This window comes from Zingiber officinale, chromosome 9A, assembly GCF_018446385.1.
Source record: "Zingiber officinale cultivar Zhangliang chromosome 9A, Zo_v1.1, whole genome shotgun sequence".
NCBI classification, from domain to species: Eukaryota; Viridiplantae; Streptophyta; class Magnoliopsida; order Zingiberales; family Zingiberaceae; genus Zingiber; species Zingiber officinale.
In genome coordinates, this window is record NC_056002.1 from 77,850,684 (window position 1) to 77,870,289 (window position 19,606).

The 19,606-nt window shown below is 33.4% G+C and overlaps 1 protein-coding gene across 3 annotated transcripts in view; it reads left to right on the plus strand.

The window, feature by feature from the left end:
- The first annotated feature begins 4,802 nt into the window (after positions 1-4,802).
- The window catches only part of LOC122021265 (TBC1 domain family member 13-like), a 41,116-nt gene continuing 26,312 nt past the window's right edge, over positions 4,803-19,606 (plus strand). The window contains exons 1-6 of one of the 3 annotated variants that reach the window (XM_042579368.1): positions 4,803-5,150; positions 5,242-5,328; positions 5,533-5,637; positions 5,790-5,942; positions 17,004-17,081; positions 17,174-17,302. In XM_042579368.1, coding sequence (XP_042435302.1) covers positions 4,866-5,150; positions 5,242-5,328; positions 5,533-5,637; positions 5,790-5,942; positions 17,004-17,081; positions 17,174-17,302 — 837 coding nt within the window. In that variant the 5' untranslated portion in view covers positions 4,803-4,865. Of the gene's footprint in view, positions 5,151-5,241; positions 5,329-5,525; positions 5,638-5,789; positions 5,943-16,982; positions 17,082-17,173; positions 17,303-19,606 lie in introns of all 3 variants that reach the window. The other 2 variants (XM_042579366.1, XM_042579369.1) reach the window with 2 other exon arrangements.

Genomic DNA, 19,606 nt, shown 5'->3' on the forward strand with positions numbered 1-19,606 from the left:
CTCCACTACGCAACATGAAGGGGGCGCAGAGGCTCACCGGTCGGATCACTGCTCTATCACACTTTATCTCCCAATCGGCCGATCAAAGTCTTTCTTTCTTCAAGATACTCTGAAGGACTACTAAATTCCAATGGGATGAAGAATGTGATAAGACGTTTGAGGAATTAAAAATTTATTTATCTACTTTACCTGTATTAGCTAAACCAATTGTGGGAGAGACTTTGTGGTTTTATCTGTCAGCCAAGGAGCATGCTATTGGCTTAGTTTTGGTGAGGCAAGAGGGGAAAGAATAGCAGCTTGTGTATTTCTTAAGTCATCTATTAAAAGGAGTCGAGTGTCGATACATTGCACTCAAGAAATTGGCTTATGGATTTATTCTGGCTGCACGGAGATTACGTCCTTACTTCTTATCACACTGATATGAATCCAAAGAGAAAGATATCTCAAGAACCCACAACGAATGGAAGAAGAAAGAAAGAAAGAACTAAATCGATAAGATTGATGAAAAGAACCTCGACTCAATGCTTAGGAAAGTATGAACCTTGGTATAGAAAATGGAAGATGCCACAACCTTGGGATGGAGGTTGATAAGTCTTCGAACGCCACAAGGAAATGTCTTGATAAGTTCTAATTCAATGAAGAACCAACAAGTGAGAGCATCACCACACTTTGGATTGAAAATATGCCAAAGATATATATGGGTGGCCATCACCCCTTTTATTTATAGCTATAAAGTGACCAAAAAATCCTAAAAGGCCAAAAGAAAGCCCATTTAGTAAAGGCCTATGTAGATTACTTAGCTATTTTAAGCTTATGGCTTTATTACAACATAAATAAAAGTAGAAATTGAGTCTAAATTGAGCCTACATATCCCTACTATATAGACATGAGACTTAAGTACTAATTAAGCTCATCTAAGGCTTGAATTAGGTAGACTATGCCGAATGACTTGCTCTTGGTCAAACCTTCTTCAATGGTAGCTTTGACCTTCACATCTTCAATTAGTACAATAAGTGCTTCCTTCATCTTTTCAGCCTTATCCCTTGTAATTGAGCCTTCATTGATGCATAATGGATCATCATTAATATCTAGAGTGGGTAGATCATGATCCATATCGTTAGCTTGTTGCTCTATTTCTTTAACTCCATCAAAGGGCGCAGAGATTAGTTGATAGATAAAAGGTTCTGTCGACTAATAGGGTTAGTCGATATAACGGATTTTCAATCGAATGAACAATGCCTATAAAAGAAGGGCTTGGAGTCCGAGAAAATAATTCAATTCACTTTATGCTCATTCATTTCTTGGTAGTTACTACTTGTGTAAGCTTTAACTACTACCATGCAGGGAGACTTTTGACAATCTAAGCTTCATCTCTATCATATTGTTGTTGGTATATTTTATGTTCTTGCATTATTTATTACTATACATCTCATACTTATATGAATTCACTTCTTTTCCAAAAGTTTTTGAAGAGAAGAACTATATTAGATTGCTAATCGAAAGAGATTAAGGATCGCAGGATTTAGAGTATTAGTCGTTAGACTATGAACCAAGTAAAATCGAACTGTGTCCTAATCTACTTTACTTTATTTCGTTGCTATTTACTTTAATTTGGTTTTATGAAACAAGATGAAAAAGAAATAATTTTAAACGAACGAGATTCACCCTCTCTCTTGACTTCCACGATCCTACACTTTAGACCAAACTAACCAATTTTAGTTCTTTCACTTGTTATTTATTGTAAAATTTGGATTATCGTTTGTTTATATGGTTTGACTTGAACTCTATTTATAATTATAAATCAATTATCAGTTTATTTGCTTGATTTATTTTTGAATATATACAAGTTTATTCCTTTATTTTCTCTATATTTCTGACTTAACTCGTCTTTTGATATATGAAAAAGGAGGGTTAAATATTTTTTTTAAAACCTCCCAAATTTATTCTTTATTCGATTTAGTGGAGCAATAATTAAGGGGAAGTTATATTTTATTTGTTATATTCATGTATAACTGCACTAACTCCTTTTTTGTTTATTTCATACATTGAATATAAATTCATTCCAATGTACATTTTTTATTAGTATTTACTAACTTAGTTTTCATAATATTAAAAAATGATAAATTGTCGGTGCTAAGTGTATAATATTTAATCTAGAGTTTTGATATATGACAAGATTAAAGTTATGTTAGTTGTATTCTAACTAATTGTGTCAAGTTTGTAGGTGCAAGATACTTGAGAAATGTTAAAGTCCTGGTTGTGAACCAAGCAATGACTAAGTTCTAGTGGATTTACGCATCAAAAGTTCTGATTGAGAGTCAGGCATGAGTTAAGTCTTGGTTGAGACCAAGCAAACAATTCCTTACTAGAAACTAGGTGAATCAAGTCCAAATGATTAAGGTTTGATAAACAAATTTTAAAGTTAGGTGATAGGTGAATTAAGCTCAATTGGAGTCAGCTTAGCATTGAAGGCTTGACAAACAAGTCCAAGTGAAAGCAGCTGGAGATGTGACTTAGCAAGTCAGATGAGTCAGCTAGAGGCTGGATATCTAGACCCAACATAAATGCGAGTAACTTTACATTATATACCCTACTCATTACGTGTAACCATTATAAGGAAACATGTTCAACAGTTCTAGGCAACTAGATGGAATTTGGGGGTGACTAGCTAATGATAACTCTCGACGAAAGGATTTAGAGGGTTCAGGTGACTAGGAAATATGGGCGACCGGAGCAGCTTCAAGGTGACTAAGAGATGGAGTTATTAGCAATCTAAGCAAGGGGTCAAGATGAAATTTAACTTTTACCCAGGTGACCTGAGGTTGTATGTACGACCGGAGAGCTTTATTAATGTTATCTTACAGATAGAAGTTGTAGTCATGTTAGCATGGATATATGCAACCAAGAAGTCCTGGTGACCAGTCTTGCTGGTACAATGTTTCGAGACAGAGCTTAAAAATCACTTATATACTCATAATTCACTCCTGTACTTATGCTCTAAGTACTCTTTCACTTTTTCATTTGTTTAGTGCTGCCTTATTTGTTTTATCATGCTTAAACTTTTTTGATTCTTTTATATAAGATTTCTCTATATTGGAAAAATTAAAAATAAAAATTATATTTTATAATGCTACGTGTCTATACTTGTGATTTAATTGATCAACTTATATGTTTAAATCATTAGCTAAATTTATTACATGTCTTTATTATCTTTGTCTTACTTATTCAATTAGTTATTACATGTCTTTATTATCTTTGTCTTACTTATTCAATTAGTTTAAGTTAATTTTATTGCTGCTATGCTAATTATGATATATTTAACTATTTATTTACTATTTACTCATTTTTAAAATAATTAATGATATTTACCCCTATAGCGTTGAGTTCCACTTATATTCAGTTGGCTATCAATTGAAAGTATTAATTCAATCAAATAAAAAAGTTTATATTTTAATTTATCTATTATATTTTAATAATCACAATTTTCTTGTTAAAGTTTAATATTTTTGTACCATTTGTTATAATTTCACCAAATTAATTTTTATAATATTTAAATTAAGTTTGATAATTTAGTTTAAAATTAAATAAGGGCAAAATTAAATTGGCGCTAGAAAAAAAAATCCAAAAAGACATCCCACTAGATATTATATATGAGGAAACTCTTACTTCCATTATTATTGTATCGACTAGTTGTAGTTATTATAATATGTAAAAAATTGTTAGATAAGTATTAGAACATGTAATATTTAATATAATACTGTTATAGAATTATAGTAGTAGTAATTTTTACACATTGTATCTGTTACAATCATTTTCAAATGATTTTAATTATTTAAAATAATATTGATGTACTTTAAATAATTTTGAGAAAGTTAGCAAATTTTTTTTTTAATATAATAGCGTTCATAATTTATAATTTAAGGGTTAAGATTTTTAATGAAATAACTTTCATACACTGTAGTAGCTATCGAGTATTTTTTATATATGACTAAATTCTAAATTTTAAAATTTTGAACTCTATTCCTAAATTCTAACACTGATATAATTAATTCTTTGTGTTGCAGTAGTTACTAAATAATATTTACACGTTTAGTAGCCACTGAGTAAGCTCATACGGTATGATTAAATCATAATTTTTTTAAAATTTAAGTCCTAAATTTTAAATTCTGATCATTATAATACCAAAAATACTCTTTATCAATTATCTTAAATTATTTATACATTTTCAAAATTATTTTAAAAATAATTAAATTATTTTTTAAAATAAAAATAATTTATACACATTAAATTAACTACATAGTAACTTTTATAATAATACTACTAAAAGCAAGTATTAATATTGTGATAGTTACATGTAGTTATTACACCAATGTTGCATAAAAAAATATGGAACTGTCACATCAGCGGTTCCTCTAGAACCGGTCCTACGGATATGGAGGGAGATAAATACAGATACACAGGTGGAAAGTGCATAGCGGAGATGTTAACCTCAGGCAGTGACATCCCGGGGATCGACCCCTGAATTTTTCAGTCATAAAACTATATACTTCCTATCTGTGCTACGCCCTGGGGATTACACCAATGTTGTATAATACTTATCTTGAGATAAAACATCTAATAGGCATCTTTTAATTTTTTTTTTTAACGCGTATGATTTGAAGTTTTTATTTTTATTTTTATTTTATTTTTATCCATTAAATAAAAATTATTATTTTGATGGAACTGATAAATTTAATAGAACATTATAATAAAAATGTGTTTTTGCATATCTATAAAAATGCCTTTTTAACTTTTTGCCATGCTAATGCCCGAATTAAGAGGCAAAACGAGGACAGGGGAAGTCTGAAGCGAAAGTCCGGGGGGCCATGGTGATGAAGAAGAAGAGCGTGCCCGAGTGGCTAAACAGCCCCCTCTGGTATTCCAAGCCACCTGATGATCGCCCCATCTCCCACTACAATACAAAAACTCTAAGACCGGACTCTTCGCCGCCGCCGCCGCCGCCGCCGCCGCCGCTTTCTAAATCTCCTTCCCTTCCTGCGCTTCTCGGTTCCGAGAGATCGGACTTACCCTCCGGCGAGCCGAGTCCATGTCATCCTTGGTTAGAGGAGGAACCCCGCGACTCGGAGCTCTTAGTCGACTTCCGGATCACGGTTAGGGTTACCCTACATGTTGTCGCCGCCCCCAGGTTCCACTTGTTTCGTTTTCTTCAATGTTGATGAACTTATCGTCTTTGGTTCTTAGTTGTCGAAGAGGGTCATCAATCTTGGGGAGGTGCGGAAATTAGCGTGTCAGGGAGTTCCGCATGCCGTGCGTCCGACAGTATGGAAGGTCCTGATTGATTCCCGTTGAATTACGAGATTTTATGGAAAGTTACCAATGTCCGGACACTTGATCAGTTCACCATTCTAGCATTCTCCATAAGACATTTTCTCTCTCTAGATAGCTGAATCACCTTGTGATGCTACTTATTAGTATGATCTCTGTTTTTATTCATTTATTGGAACTTATGAGAATAATCTTTGTAGTGAGCAGCTTTTGTTGGGTTATTTTCCACTTGATCACACATTATGGGCACTTGAATTGGAGAAGAAGATGAAGCAGTATAATAAGCTTAAAGATGATTTACTGCTAAACCCCGTAAGTCTCTATCATTCATCATATTTGATTGTACCATTATTGACTATATGAAGTACTGGAAACACAAGGGACAATTAATATTTCCTTTAGATTTCTAGATTGCATTATTTTTACGTTTTCTGGGTTTCTGAATTTTTACTGTTGCTAGTCAGTCAGAAATCACGCGTAGAATGGAAGCTTCAGCTGCCACAAAAACTGAAGAGTTAGCTAATGAAAACATTGGCTTGCTTTCAAGGTCAGAGATAAAGCATGAAGAGCATCCTTTGAGTCTTAGTAAAACTAGTGTATGGAATCAATACTTTCAGGTATTACTATTTTTTTTTCTGACACTCTGACTTCTGCTGGAGAAATTTAATGTTTGATCGAAAAGCTATTTAAGAGCACTTTTCTTGTGTGATTATATAACATGAATACCTATCATGTTTCTTCTGATAATATTCTGTTTTTCTTTATCGCATTCAATTTCTTTACATGAAGAAACCATGTGGAAGAGAAACATTTATCCATCTTATCTGGTCATTTTTTTTTTTGAATTTTATCCTATTGACTATATAGCAGGACGCTGAGCAAATTTTTTCATCCAGTTGTTTTATCTTTATTTGATCTGGAACCTCTTTCATAGAAAGATTGCACTTGAACCAATATATAAAAAGAATACTTTTACTTTTCAAACAAAGAGGCAGTTGGCTTTCCATGTTGACTATGTTACCTATCTATCTAGTGCATATCCCATTATTTTTGATCTGCTAGTTATTTTAGTAATCTTTGTCTTTGGAATTGTGCTTAAACCAATGCTTTCAAACTCAGAATGGCCAGGTGGTTCAACTAGTTCAATCAGAAATTGTTAGTGTTCTGATCCTATTTATTAAAAAAGGCCAAAAAAAGGAAAAAGCAACTAAGAAATAACAACAGTTAATTTCAAAAATAACATGAGAGTCGAAGAAAGATGGAAGAAAAAAAATAAAGGCGCAAACAAACATTGCAAAAATCTGGCAACCAAAAATATTTAATTTTCTGAGTGTTAATTCTTGCATTTAACTATACAACCATCAACCTTGATTATTAAAATCAATATCAAAATCAATGTCTGGTTGGGACGGTTAAAAATGCTTGGCATCAATTGAGATCAGTAGGATTATTGAAATTTAAATCGGTAAAATAATTCAAATAGGAAAAAATAAAATGTCAATTTTTATTCCGACAGTATCAACTTCAAATTCTACATTAGCTCAAATAATTGATCTTAAAAGTAGTTGGATTAAGTGAACTAAATGCAGTAAAACACAAACCCTTTTAAGTTAATTAATCTTGATTTTATTGATCATTCTTATTTATTTTATCGATTCATTTAAAATTATTTTTTCTAATTAATTGATTGAAAATTTTGCATTTAATTAAATACACTTAGGTGTCTTAGAAGATAACATAACAAATTTGTATGCTATTTATTAGTTCATTGATAGTTGTCAAGCTTTATAGCATGATAGTTAAGATTATGGTCTAGACTTAGGATCTTATGATCCAATCCAACCTAAATGAGCCAAATCCTACATAAATGCGCTAAATCCCAAGTAGGTCTAATTGAGCCAAATCCCAAGTAAAATCTGAGTGGCGCTATAGCCTTCTTTTGTAGGACCCAATAACCATGATAAGATAGAAAATAAGTATGCTTAGACATTCTAAACATTGATATTTGCTATTGTATTTTTTTTTATCATAATTTGAAGAAATCAATTATATAATATTCTTTTTAATTCAGTGGAAGAATCTTTTTTAATTATTGTCATTATCATTCATATTTCTAGTATCATTTATGTTATAGAAGTTGTTACTTGCTAAATAAATATGAAACAGTAAACATTTTATTGTCCTTTTCATATACTTTCTATTAGGGATGTAAACAAGAAAACCAAAGCCAAACTTTGTATTGTTCAAGCTTGTTTGATAAGGTAGAGTTGTTAACGAGCCTAACCAAGCCAATCCTTGTATTATTCAAGCTTGTTTGATGAGGTAACCGAGCCAAGCCAAGTCTAAAATGAACCAAGTTGTTCAAGGTTGAGTTTGGTTCGTTTAGGTGTTACTTACCTCTAAATTTTAGCTCGTTTGAAAATTTTACATTTTAAAGCTTTTTTGGTTGATTAGTGAGCTTGATATTGTAAGCTTATTTATTTGTTTTAAGAGCTTGTTTGTCTATTTATAAGTTTGATAAGAATATTGTTGATGAGTATGGTTCATAAACTTTGTTCATGGACATTGTTCATCAATATTGTTTATGAACAATTCACAATTATTGTTCATGAACATTAATGAGCCGAACACATGTTCAAGCTTCTTCATTTAGTTTAATAAATTGTTCAAACTTGTTTACTTAATTGATCTTGTATATATTGAGCGAATATAAATAAGCTCTTACCAAGCTGAACACCAAGTTTGCTTATGAACATTTGGTTCACTTACAACCCTATGATAAGGTAACTGATCCTAAAATGAACCAAGCCATTGAAACGAGTGATTAAGCTTGGCTTGATTTTTTTTAAGCTTGAGCTAGGTTTGAGCTTGATTCATTATCGTGTTCTTAATTCGAGTTTGTTGATTCTTAATTTTTTTTTTATATTTTTAAGTTTGTTTGGTTAGTGAGCTTAATATCGTAAGTTTGTTCTTTTTGGGAGAATCTTTATATATTTACAAGTTTAATAAGAGGTTTGTTAATGATATGCTTTATAAGTTTTGTTTGTGGAGATTCTTCATGAACATTGTTCACAAATAATTAAAAATATTGATTAATGAGGTAAAAGGCGATTCGCTTGTCCCTAGTGCCCCACCAATCCGTCCCTGTGCCAACATGGAGGATGTAAATCATGGATGACTACTAGCCATTAGTGCAGGTGGCCAAGGCATGGGGAAGGCATGCTCGAACATGCCAAGTTTCGACCCCAATACCTCATGTGGCAACACCTTATGCCTTAGCTACCACACCGAAAAAAGACACGAGGATTCATGAACATTAACAAGATGAACATATAATTGTTCAAACTTGTTCATTTAGTTTAATGAGTTATTCACAAGAGTGCAGTGGTCTACTAAGGATCGCTAGAGAGGGAACAGTGAATAGTGTACCTACAAATAATTTTTTTTCTCTTGCTAATTATTTAGCAAGTCCACACATTAATTAAAATAAAAAACAAGCATAAAAGAAGAGACACGAGGATTTACTTGGTTCACGACTCCAAGGATTGCTACGTCTAATGCCTATACACAAATAGCTGTCTATTATCTCTCTCATCTTTGGTAAGGTACCAAAGATGGAGAAACCTCTTACACAGATCAAATACAAAATACAAGGGAGGTTTAATAGAAAATAAGAACAAATCTTTTCGAGTGTGGTTGTGGTGGTTTGAACATGAGCTCCAGACCTCCTTTTATAGACTCTGGTCAAGTGCTGACGTGGTATGTTTGGTCGATCAATCGGAAAATCCTGTTTGGTTGATTGGAGATAACCAATGTGGTAGATCAATTTCATCCACGAACAGGTATTTGCGCATCGCCGTTGTTGCCATGATGTCCTTTCGGTCGCTCGAACTCCAGTTTGGTCAATTAGAACTGATCTTTGCTTTAGATCACATCCCACGTGACATTCGGTCGCCTGGTTATTGGTCACCCAATTCAAATCCTATTATAACCTATCCAAACAGATAATGGATGATGACTATGCATCGATCGATCGGACGTGCTGGTTCAATCAACCAGATCTTTAGATTAACCAAAACTCTTATTTTGTTTGTTCGAACCTCCTGGCTCAGCTGATTATGCCCGAGTTTGCCTAAGTTGAGTCTACCCTCATCCAAGTATAGGTCACAAAATTCATCTCATCAACTTACTTTCTACAAATTTCTTCAAGGCTTCTTGTTCTTCGTATGTACTAAGCCTTTCTGCTTCACTTTTTGTGCGTTCTTCTCACACTGAAGTACTCTTCCGTAGCTCCTCGTACCTTAGAGTCCGTCGGTTCTCTTCCTTTGCCATCTTTCGAGCTCTCTTGTCTATTCTGCCAAAATCTCGCTATCGCTAATGCTCCTCGTCCTTTCCAATCCCTCGAGTGCCCCATACTACCTTTCATCGTAATGCATCGGATCCATCATATACTATGTGTTTTCCTAAGTCTTTGCACACTTAGACACATGCATCAATAATAACAACAAGACAGATCCTAAACAAATTTGACTAAACATCAAAACAATTATGGCTCTCACCATTTGGGGTTCCCGATGATCTTCCCCTCAACCGTTCAGGGTACTAACAATCTCTCTTTCTCTCTCTTTTTTGTTGATGTTTGTCAAACTTTATTTAAGTTTGGGTAAATCAAAATAACTTCAAAAATAACATAACAAAAATGTAGACAGGAAAGAATTAGCCCTAATCCTAGGCTCCCCTTGCATTGCATTCAACCTTTCTTGATAAAAAATTAACCTAACTTAATCATTTGACTCTCATTTTTCTCCTTCTTGGACAATATAAAAAATATGGGGGTCCAAAAATTAAAGATAATTTTTTTTAATAATTTTAAAATTTCAATTATTTTCCCTTTGATTTTTGAAGTTAGAGCATATTTATTGAAAATACAACTTTGCATGCCTTAGAATATTTATTAAAAATTTCTAAAAGTCGAAAAAATTTGAAATTTTTATCATGTCCAGTACACAATTTGCCCTTTCACAGAAAATTGATTCTATTTAAAAATTCGTTTTCATTTTCGAAAACTAAATTGCTAATTTTGAAATGCATGGGTTTCTTTAGAAAATTATTTAATTTTTTATTAAAAGTTTGAAAATTTTGAAATTTTAACTACTAGTAGTAGACATGATATATTTTAGAGAGAATTTCAACTTCAAACTTGCATATTGAGTCAACCATCTTATTCATTGAAACTTTCATTTTCTATAGTTGACTAACCTAGGGTTTTTCTTAAAAAGTCAATTGATTTTTGGCACCCAAAATAAAATTGTGCCTACTCCACACTTTTCTAATATAACCCTTAGGGTGCGTTTGGTTCAAGTTATCATGTATAATCTTGGTCATGTGATTACCAGGTAATCACATAACCAAGGTTACGGGGAATAAAACACAACCAAATGTTGTTTGATTCAATTTAGGTAATGCAACAAAAACTTGTTTGTTTGAAGGTTTTAATGAATAACCTAGTTTAATATTTTACTATATTACCCTCAGTTTCAAAACCAACTATACTTAACTCTACGTTTTTTTACTTTTTCTTTTTCACGTTTTTCTTTATATATATATATATATATATATTTTTTTTTTTTTGATGCTTTTTAGTTTTTCATTTGTTTATTTTTTAAGTTTTTTTTACTTATTTTTTATTTTGGAAGTTTTTTTTAAAATTTGTTTTTTATTTTTTTATGTTTTTTTGTTTAATTTTTTATGTTTTTTACAATTTTTTTATTTTTTATTTTTTAAGTTTCTTTTATTTTATTTATTTTTTTATTTTTAATTTTTTTACGTTTTTTGTTTTTTTTAATTTTTAATGTTTTTACATTTTTTTCTATTTTTCGATTTTTTATGTTTTTAACGTTTTTTATTATTTTTTACTTTTTATTTTTTTACGTTTTTTATTGTTTTTATATATTATATTTTTTCTATATTTTTTCTCATTTTTTTAATGTTTTTTCTCATTTTTTAATGTTTTTCTATTTTTTAAGTTTTTTTACAATTTTTTATTTTTTTATTATTTTTAATGGTTTTTAATTTTTTTATGTTTTTTTAAGTTTTATTTTTTAAATTTTTTTGTTTTTTCTTTATGCTTTTCTTTTTTGTCACATTTTTCTCTTATCCGAGGGTATTTTGGGTAAAAAAAATTCACTAACCTCGAAATCAAGAAAAACTTCAGTTTTTCGATTCTTGATTGCATGCCCCTTTTGCTGACGTGTCGGGTATTGAACATTACTCGGGAATCATCAATTACCTAAACCAAACAAGGTTTTTGTTGATAACCTTAGATGGATAATCAAAGTTATCTAGAATAACTCCCAACCAGACGCACCCTTAGGTTTTACGAACTTACAATTAGGTCCTCCAAATCTCAAACCTTCTTTCTATTTTTTTGTGTTGTTCAACAATAATTTCATACTATTTGACCCGATTGAAAATTTTTCTAAAGTCAAAGTCAAGATGGTCAACGGTGGAATGCTGTCGGTTGGTCGGGCGAGCCATACGCCGATCGGGGATTAAGAGCAGACCCACCGTCTTCGACACGGAGTAATCAAACCGACGCTCAAGTGACGTGCAGAAGTCGAACCGAGCGACTTCCCCGCTTGGCCTAGCAACAGACTCCACGTCAGTCGAGCATGCGGACAGTGAGCTTCTGGCCGGGCGGCCTTCCCGCTCGACCCAGAGACAGATCAAGGCAGCGGATTTCCAGCCGAGCGGCTATCCCGCTTGACCAATTGCAGAATGCACGGGATAGTGGACTTGCAGCCGAGCGGCTCTCCCGCTCGACGCGACAGCGGACTTTTAGCCGAGCGACCATCCTGCTCGGCGTGGTAGCAGATAGCACAGGGATAGCAGAATTCTGGCCAAGCGGCCATTTCGCTCGGCCAAGCAACATACACAACGGGATATCCTTCGGTATCCTTTTGGGAGCTAGTGTCGCTGACAGACGACATGGTTAGATAGAGGATCGTACGGTGGAAGCTTCCACTATCACTTCAGAGATATGCTCGACCCGTTAAGGTATTGTGTCAGGGACATTTTACTGACATGTCTTCTCAGGGAAAGCTTGAGAAAGCGTGCTCGCTTTAAGAAGCGTGTACACACGCTATAGGAGCCCTATATAGAGCGGGGTCCAGACATCTGCGGAGGTATGCTTCTCTCTTGATTTCTACTGTTGCGCTACAGTTCTCACTACTTCTTGCGACTTGAGCGTCGGAGGATCATCGCCGGGGACCCCTTCCCTGACTCGGTACTAACGCTGCTTGTGTTGCAGGTAGGAGCAAAGTCCACCGGAGGTCAATAGGAGCGCCACGTCCCCAGCATCCGTCTCTTCGACTTTCGGACAGGATCAGACACACTTGGCATAAGAGAGAGTACTCATGCTGATCAATTACTGCAACGATAAATTTTGATCATGCCATTCAAATGGTTGGAAATTTCAAACCATGTTTGATAGTGTTGATGTTGATGTTCATGTTCACATGTGTTGGTAGGTTTCGGGTCACAAGTAGAGGTTGCTAGTAGTGGTGCTAACCAAGGAATGAAATGTCGTTCCGTGCCGCCCGGCACGGACGGTTTTTACCATTTTGTCGTGCGGCCGAAATTGGCACAGGAGGCGTCCCCATCTCGGTGGCGCCGGAGGAGACGTGGGACACCTCCAGTGGTGCTGGAGGAGACGCGGGACGTCTGCAGCGGCACTTGAGGAGACGTGGGACACCTTCAGCGGCGCCGGATGCATCCCGTGACACCTTTTGCAACGCCCAAGGCGTCGCCAAAAGCGTCCGGCGACCCTAACAGCGCCGCCGGACACATCCATCGACCCTTTCGACGTCGCCGGACACGTCCCGTGTCTCCTCCGCGGCCGCTATAGGTGTCCCGCGGGGTTCGCGTGGACGATCTCGCGTTCACGATTTTTTTTTTTAATAATTAATTATTTTATTTAATTAATTTAAACAATTTCTAAGGATATATGATATTTCGAAAAGACTTTTATAAACCCTAATTAAATTATCCTAATAAAATATATAAAAAATATATTTAAAATTAAAATAAATTTAATAAATTTTATTAATTAATATTCTAAATAAAATAATATTTTAAATTTTATTTAAAATTTTTTAAAAATATAATAATTATTATTTATATTCTAATATATTTTTTTATTATTTTGTATTATTTTAAATTTCATTTAAATTTTTAAAAAATATTAAAAAAAATTTTAATTTTTATAAACAAATTCTATTTTTTTTAAATTCTAATAAATTATATTTATATTCTAATATTTTTTTTATTATTTTAAATTTTTTACTTGATATTTTTTTACTATTTATTCTTTAGGATAGGGAATGGCATTTCTCTCTCCTTAGGGTAGGGATGGCTACTCTTTTCCAAAAATCCGACCCCTAGATCTTATTTATTTATTGGTTACTCCAAGACTTAGTTCAATAAATAAATAATTTATTATTAAATTTATTTATTTATAAATTAATTAAATAATATAAATATATTAATTTATACTTATTATTATAGATAGATCCATTTTAATTATATATCAATTCTATTTAAAAAAATTATTTTTAATTATTTTTTCTAACAATATTAAATTATTCAATAATTGAGAACTTATAATAAATCATTATATAACTTATTTTTATATATACCATAAACATATTTATCTTATAATTACTATATATAAATAAAAAAATATCGAAACTGTATCAGCATGGCATGATATGATACCGAAACCGTATCATTCCGGTTTGAGACCGACCTTAGCACGAGTCAAAATTTTAAACCAAGTCCTTAATAGTGAGCTGAAGTAGGTGTTTAAGTTATGAGCATAGGCTTTGGGTATTAGTGCTCCCCTCATCTTGGTTCTGGCATTGCTTTAGATCTTCAAAGGCAGAGGAGGATACCAGTGGCAGGTGCAACAATTGTGTGTGAGCTTTGGTGTTATAAGGATCAGAATTAGGAGTAGCTAGTGCCTACATGTAATAAAGAAGGATTATGAAAGACGACGTTGGAATGCACATGAAGCAGTAACTCAGGTAATAAAGGATTTTGCAAAATTGAAACTTCATCTAGAAATTTGGAAAAGATGTTCAGAGGTACAAATTTGTGCTGGAGCCTAAGGTTTCGATGACCTAGTGTTGGTATTGGATAGATATTTATTTTGCAGACCTAACTACTGAGTGATAACATGAAGTAGTGTATTCTCATGACATGGAAAGAGATTAATATAAGTCTAATGTGCATCTTGACCGTGAAGTTGTCCAAATTGCTAATGATATTTCTCTTGGGCTAGTTGTGGAAGCTTTTGTATGGTTATCTGAAACGATCATAATAGTGTTTGGCTTGTATAGCTTAGGAGGGCGGCGAGGCTATGTCGCTTGCAAAACAAAAAGGGAGGAAAATTTTCTCTGAAAGATTGGGTTCAGCTAGAGTGGTGGCATGAGCATTGCATGACACTTATTAATGGATGAGCCATATTCGATGTTGTGGAGGCATTGATGGTGACCAGGTTGCAAATAACGTGAAAGGCTTTGCTTTGACGCAGTAGGGGTTGCTTGAGCAGTGGGCACGCGTTTCTTTAGTAATTGAAGTATCCATGGAATGAAATGCTGTTCCGTGCCGTTCGGTACGGACGGTTTTTATTGTTTCGTTGGACAGCAAAATAAGCACCGGAGGCGTCCCTATCTCGACGCGTCGTAGGTGGCACCAAAAGCATTGTGACGCCTCTGACATCGTTGAAAGCCTCCGACAACATTTTCTGCGCCTCCGGCGACGCTTTCGGAGCCGCCGATGCGCCCCCCCAATCCACCGTGGGTGGGCAGTAGCGAGTTTAGGGCAGCGACGTTTTTTTCTCGAGAAATTAAATTTTCTATTTAATTAATTTAAAAAATTCCTAAGATACGTGTGATATTTCGAACAGACTTTTATAAACCCTAATTAAATTATCCTAATAAAATATATAAAAAATATATTTAAAATTAAAATAAATTTGATAAATTTTATTAATTACTATTTTGAAAATTTAATAATTCTGATTTATATTCTAATATTTTTTATTATTTTAAATTTCATTTAAAATTTTTTAAAAATTTTAAAAATATCTTTAAAAATTCTAATTTTTTTTTTGAAAAATTCTAATAAATTAGATTTATATTCTGATATTTTTTATTATTTTATTATTTAAAATATATATTATTTAATTAATAATTAATTAAATGAATAAATACCTAATTTATATAATTATTATATATCTTTGTATTAATTTATATACATATTATTATAGATAGATCAATTTTAATTTGAGATATTGAAAATCAATTTTATTTTAAAAATTTATATTTATTTTTTTTCTAACAATATTAAATTATTCAATAATTGAGTGTACAAAATCATTATACAATTTATTTTTATATACACCATAAATATATTTATTTTATAATTACTATATATAAATAAAAAAATATCGAAATTGTATCAGCATAACACGATACGATACTGAAACCGTATCGTTTCGGTCTGAGACCAAAATCTTGGCACGGGTCAAAATTTTAAACCTTGGAAGTATCTAGAGGAGCTGGTAGCGAGCCATGAGGCCCCAAGTTATGCAAAGACATCACACAATTTAAGAGGGTGCAGGTCATGTGGGCAACGAGTGTCAGATTTAGGAAGAAATTTCTTTGAACCCCACAAAGCATAGAAATAGGGAGAAGACCTTGATGGGGAGGTCAAGAATCTCCTGTTGAGGAGGATTGTCTTTGTAAAAACCTTAACCCTAGAAAGGGGCTGTGATAAAATGTAGAATTTAGGAAAGAAATATTGGATCATCTTATGATGGTCAGATAATAACTAAATAGCTAGATGTAGATTCATGATAAAACCCTAAATGTATGACTACTAATATGAGCCCAAATGAACTATTCTAATACCTCTAACGAAAAAGAAGCATGGAAACAAATCTTCTTATGAGAGAAATTTGCTGGAAAACATACAAAAAGGAGCATAGAAAACATTTGGGGATGGAAAGTGGTGGCAGAGTAAATGGAAGTTGCAGTAGGAAGAAGGGTTTGTTGTATCAATATGGTTATGTATCGGAATGACTGACTAAAGTTGTTTGATTGGTCAACTGCGTAGCTGAGAAACAACCAGTCGCAGCTGATGGACGCAATTTTAAAAACATAAGGGACGCATAAATCAGGGTTATTTTTGTGGTTGTTTGTCTTTGATGTACTAAATTACGAGAAAACTTATAGTTAGGCCACTCAAGAGATAGCAGATTTTACTGTGCCACCAGTTTTTTGCTGCACATTGCACTAGTGTTTTCTCTTGACACTGCTATGCAGGAATATTCAGCAAGTCCAGTCAATGTAAAACCACATAATAGATCTACAAAATGAGTGTAAAATTCATAAGATCCAATCAATATCTGTAACCAAAGAGTAACAGAATATCAATAAGCGGAAACTTGAATCTCCATGAGTCATATCCATACTTACCTCTTATTTTGGTTATTGTCTGCCCTCCTGATTATATCTTTCTGCAATTACATCCATTATTTCCTTCACTGCTTATCATTACTTCAATGAAATATTTTTACTATCTAAACTATTTAGGAGGCTGAGATTCTGGAACAGATTGATCGAGATGTAAAACGTACTCATCCAGAGATGGAATTTTTTTGTGGAGACTCTCCTATTGCAAAGACTAATCAGGTGAACAAGTGACAAACATGGCCACTCATTTTTTGCAATATATTTGATGTATCAACTTTAGTTTCTTACTCTTTTTTTGTTTTTTTTTTCAGGAAGCTTTAAGGCGTATACTTATTATCTTCACAAAATTGAATCCTAGTATAAAATATGTACAGGGAATGCACGAAGTTGTAGCACCTCTCTTCTATGTCTTTAGGAATGATCTAGATGGCACTAATGCGGTAAGGACAATGTTAATATATTAAGACAAATTATGTTAATTATTTCACTTGTTTATTGTAACTTTCTGTAACATTATGGTCTCAATTGCTTACACCATTCTATTATTGTTTAATTTTTAATTTGACACCGAAGACGATAGTTCACTTTGGGACAAAATTCAACTGTCTCTAATATGCTAGAAACAAGTTCTGAGTTACATGACTTGATTATGAGATTTCTAGCCATTCCAGAATTGCTTTATACGACATAGAGAATTTTTTCTTTTGTTATGAGATAATTTGTCCCTTGCCTACATGCCATATTGTCGGGATTGCCATGCCAACATATAATTATATTATTTCTTTAATTGTAATTAATTTTAATAGGGAAACGGTGATAAGTTATATATTGTCATGATACAATTTCAAACTCAATTTAATTACTGAACCCTCTCTACGCTAATGTAGCATTTGACTCCCAGTGAATGTAATGACAGGTTGATAGTTCTTAGGATCAATTTATTGCTTTGGGTTTTTTATGGTGTAATTGAGGGTTTGGATTTTGGGTTGCTAAGACTACTTGAATAAAAAACAATGCAAGTAATTAAAACTCTAATATAATCTAAACTACAATTGCAAGGGAATTAAAGGAAGCACAATAACTTAAGACATCTAAATTAATGACAAGAACTTAAAACATTAAACGAAGCAATCATGCAAGTAATTAAAGGAATTGAAATGCATTAACAAAAGTAACAAAATATAAGGGGCATTTAAACAAGCAATTGAAATGCAGAAAAATTAAGTTAAGCTAAGACTAGGGTAAGGTTTGAGATCTCTCCCTTCGATGATGGATGTGGATTCCGGCGATGAAGGGGGGAGCGCCTTTCCTAATCCAGACTAGGGATCGTTGCTACGGATGGATCCTCATGTTTAAATGATGTCGACGAAGTGGCGAGGAAGAATGGAACTCGTTTGTAATCCTGACACATGGTGGAGAATCCGAGCTCTCTCTAAGTTGTTCGAGCTTGGGGGAATGCCGTCGGAGATGAAATGGATCCTCTTCTCTAATCCGAGCAAGAGAGGTGGATTCTGGTGAAGTGGTGGATGTGGATCGCCTAACCTCGGATGTGGAGCGGACTTTCCTTTCTAATCTAAGGAGGAGAGGTGGAGATGATCTCCCTTCCTCCTAATCCGGAGGAAGGGAGGTGGAGATGGCGGCTAGGGTTGATGGGTTTGATAGAAGTTGAAGGAGGCGATTCCATAGAGATTCCCCCTATTTGAACATACTTGCCTTTGAACTACTCAAAATCGCAAACAGAACCTAAAATCGTGGATCGTTACGCACCCCGACACAACCGTGCTTGGAGGCACACCTTGACCGTGCTTGGGGCTGCCCTCCTGACCGTGCTTAGGGTTGTCCTCTTGGTTTTCATGCTAATCAGCTAGTGCAGTTTACACAGCTTGGCCATGTTCTTTGCTGAATGAGCCCTAAAACTCCTTGATATACTTCTCAAATACCCTACAAAACAAAGTATATATCAATTCAAGCATTAGAGCCATCAATTAGATGATATTTGCATTAAAGTTCTAAATAATCCAATGCTCATAAAACATGATAAGTCATGTGAAAACATCGAGAAATAAATCAAAATAATGTGTCAAAAATGGTTATCAAAAGGTTCATTATGGATGAAGTTGTAGAAAATTTTGTTTTATGTAGTTTGGGATAAAAAGAATACTATAACTTTATTGAAGAGGGAGACATTTATATAAACTAGGATCTATTTTAGGAAATTATAATTAGGCTAATTTACAATTAGCCTAATTGACCCATATATATATATTAACTAATTAATTACCAATAATATGGTAATTAATATATACAGATATGGTAACTAATATATACAAATATGGCAACTTATATATATATATATATATATATATATAACTCTCCCTCAAGTTGGAGCATAGATATTATTCATATCCAACTTGTTATCAAAGATAATCAACCCGAACTCCATTTAAAGCTTTTGTAAAGATGTCCCCGAGTTGTTCTCTAGTCTTCACATATCCAGTAGAAATCAAGTTTTGTTGAATTTTCTTACGAACGAAATGACAATTGATTTCAATATGCTTAGTTCGCTCATGAAATATAGGATTGGATGCAATATGAAGAGCAGCTTGATTATCACACCACAGTTTAGTTGGTACTGAAATTTTAAGTCCTACTTCAATCAAGAGTTGATATATCCATATTATCTCACACACAGACTGTGCCATAGCCCTGTATTCTGACTTTGCATTAGATCGTGACACAACATT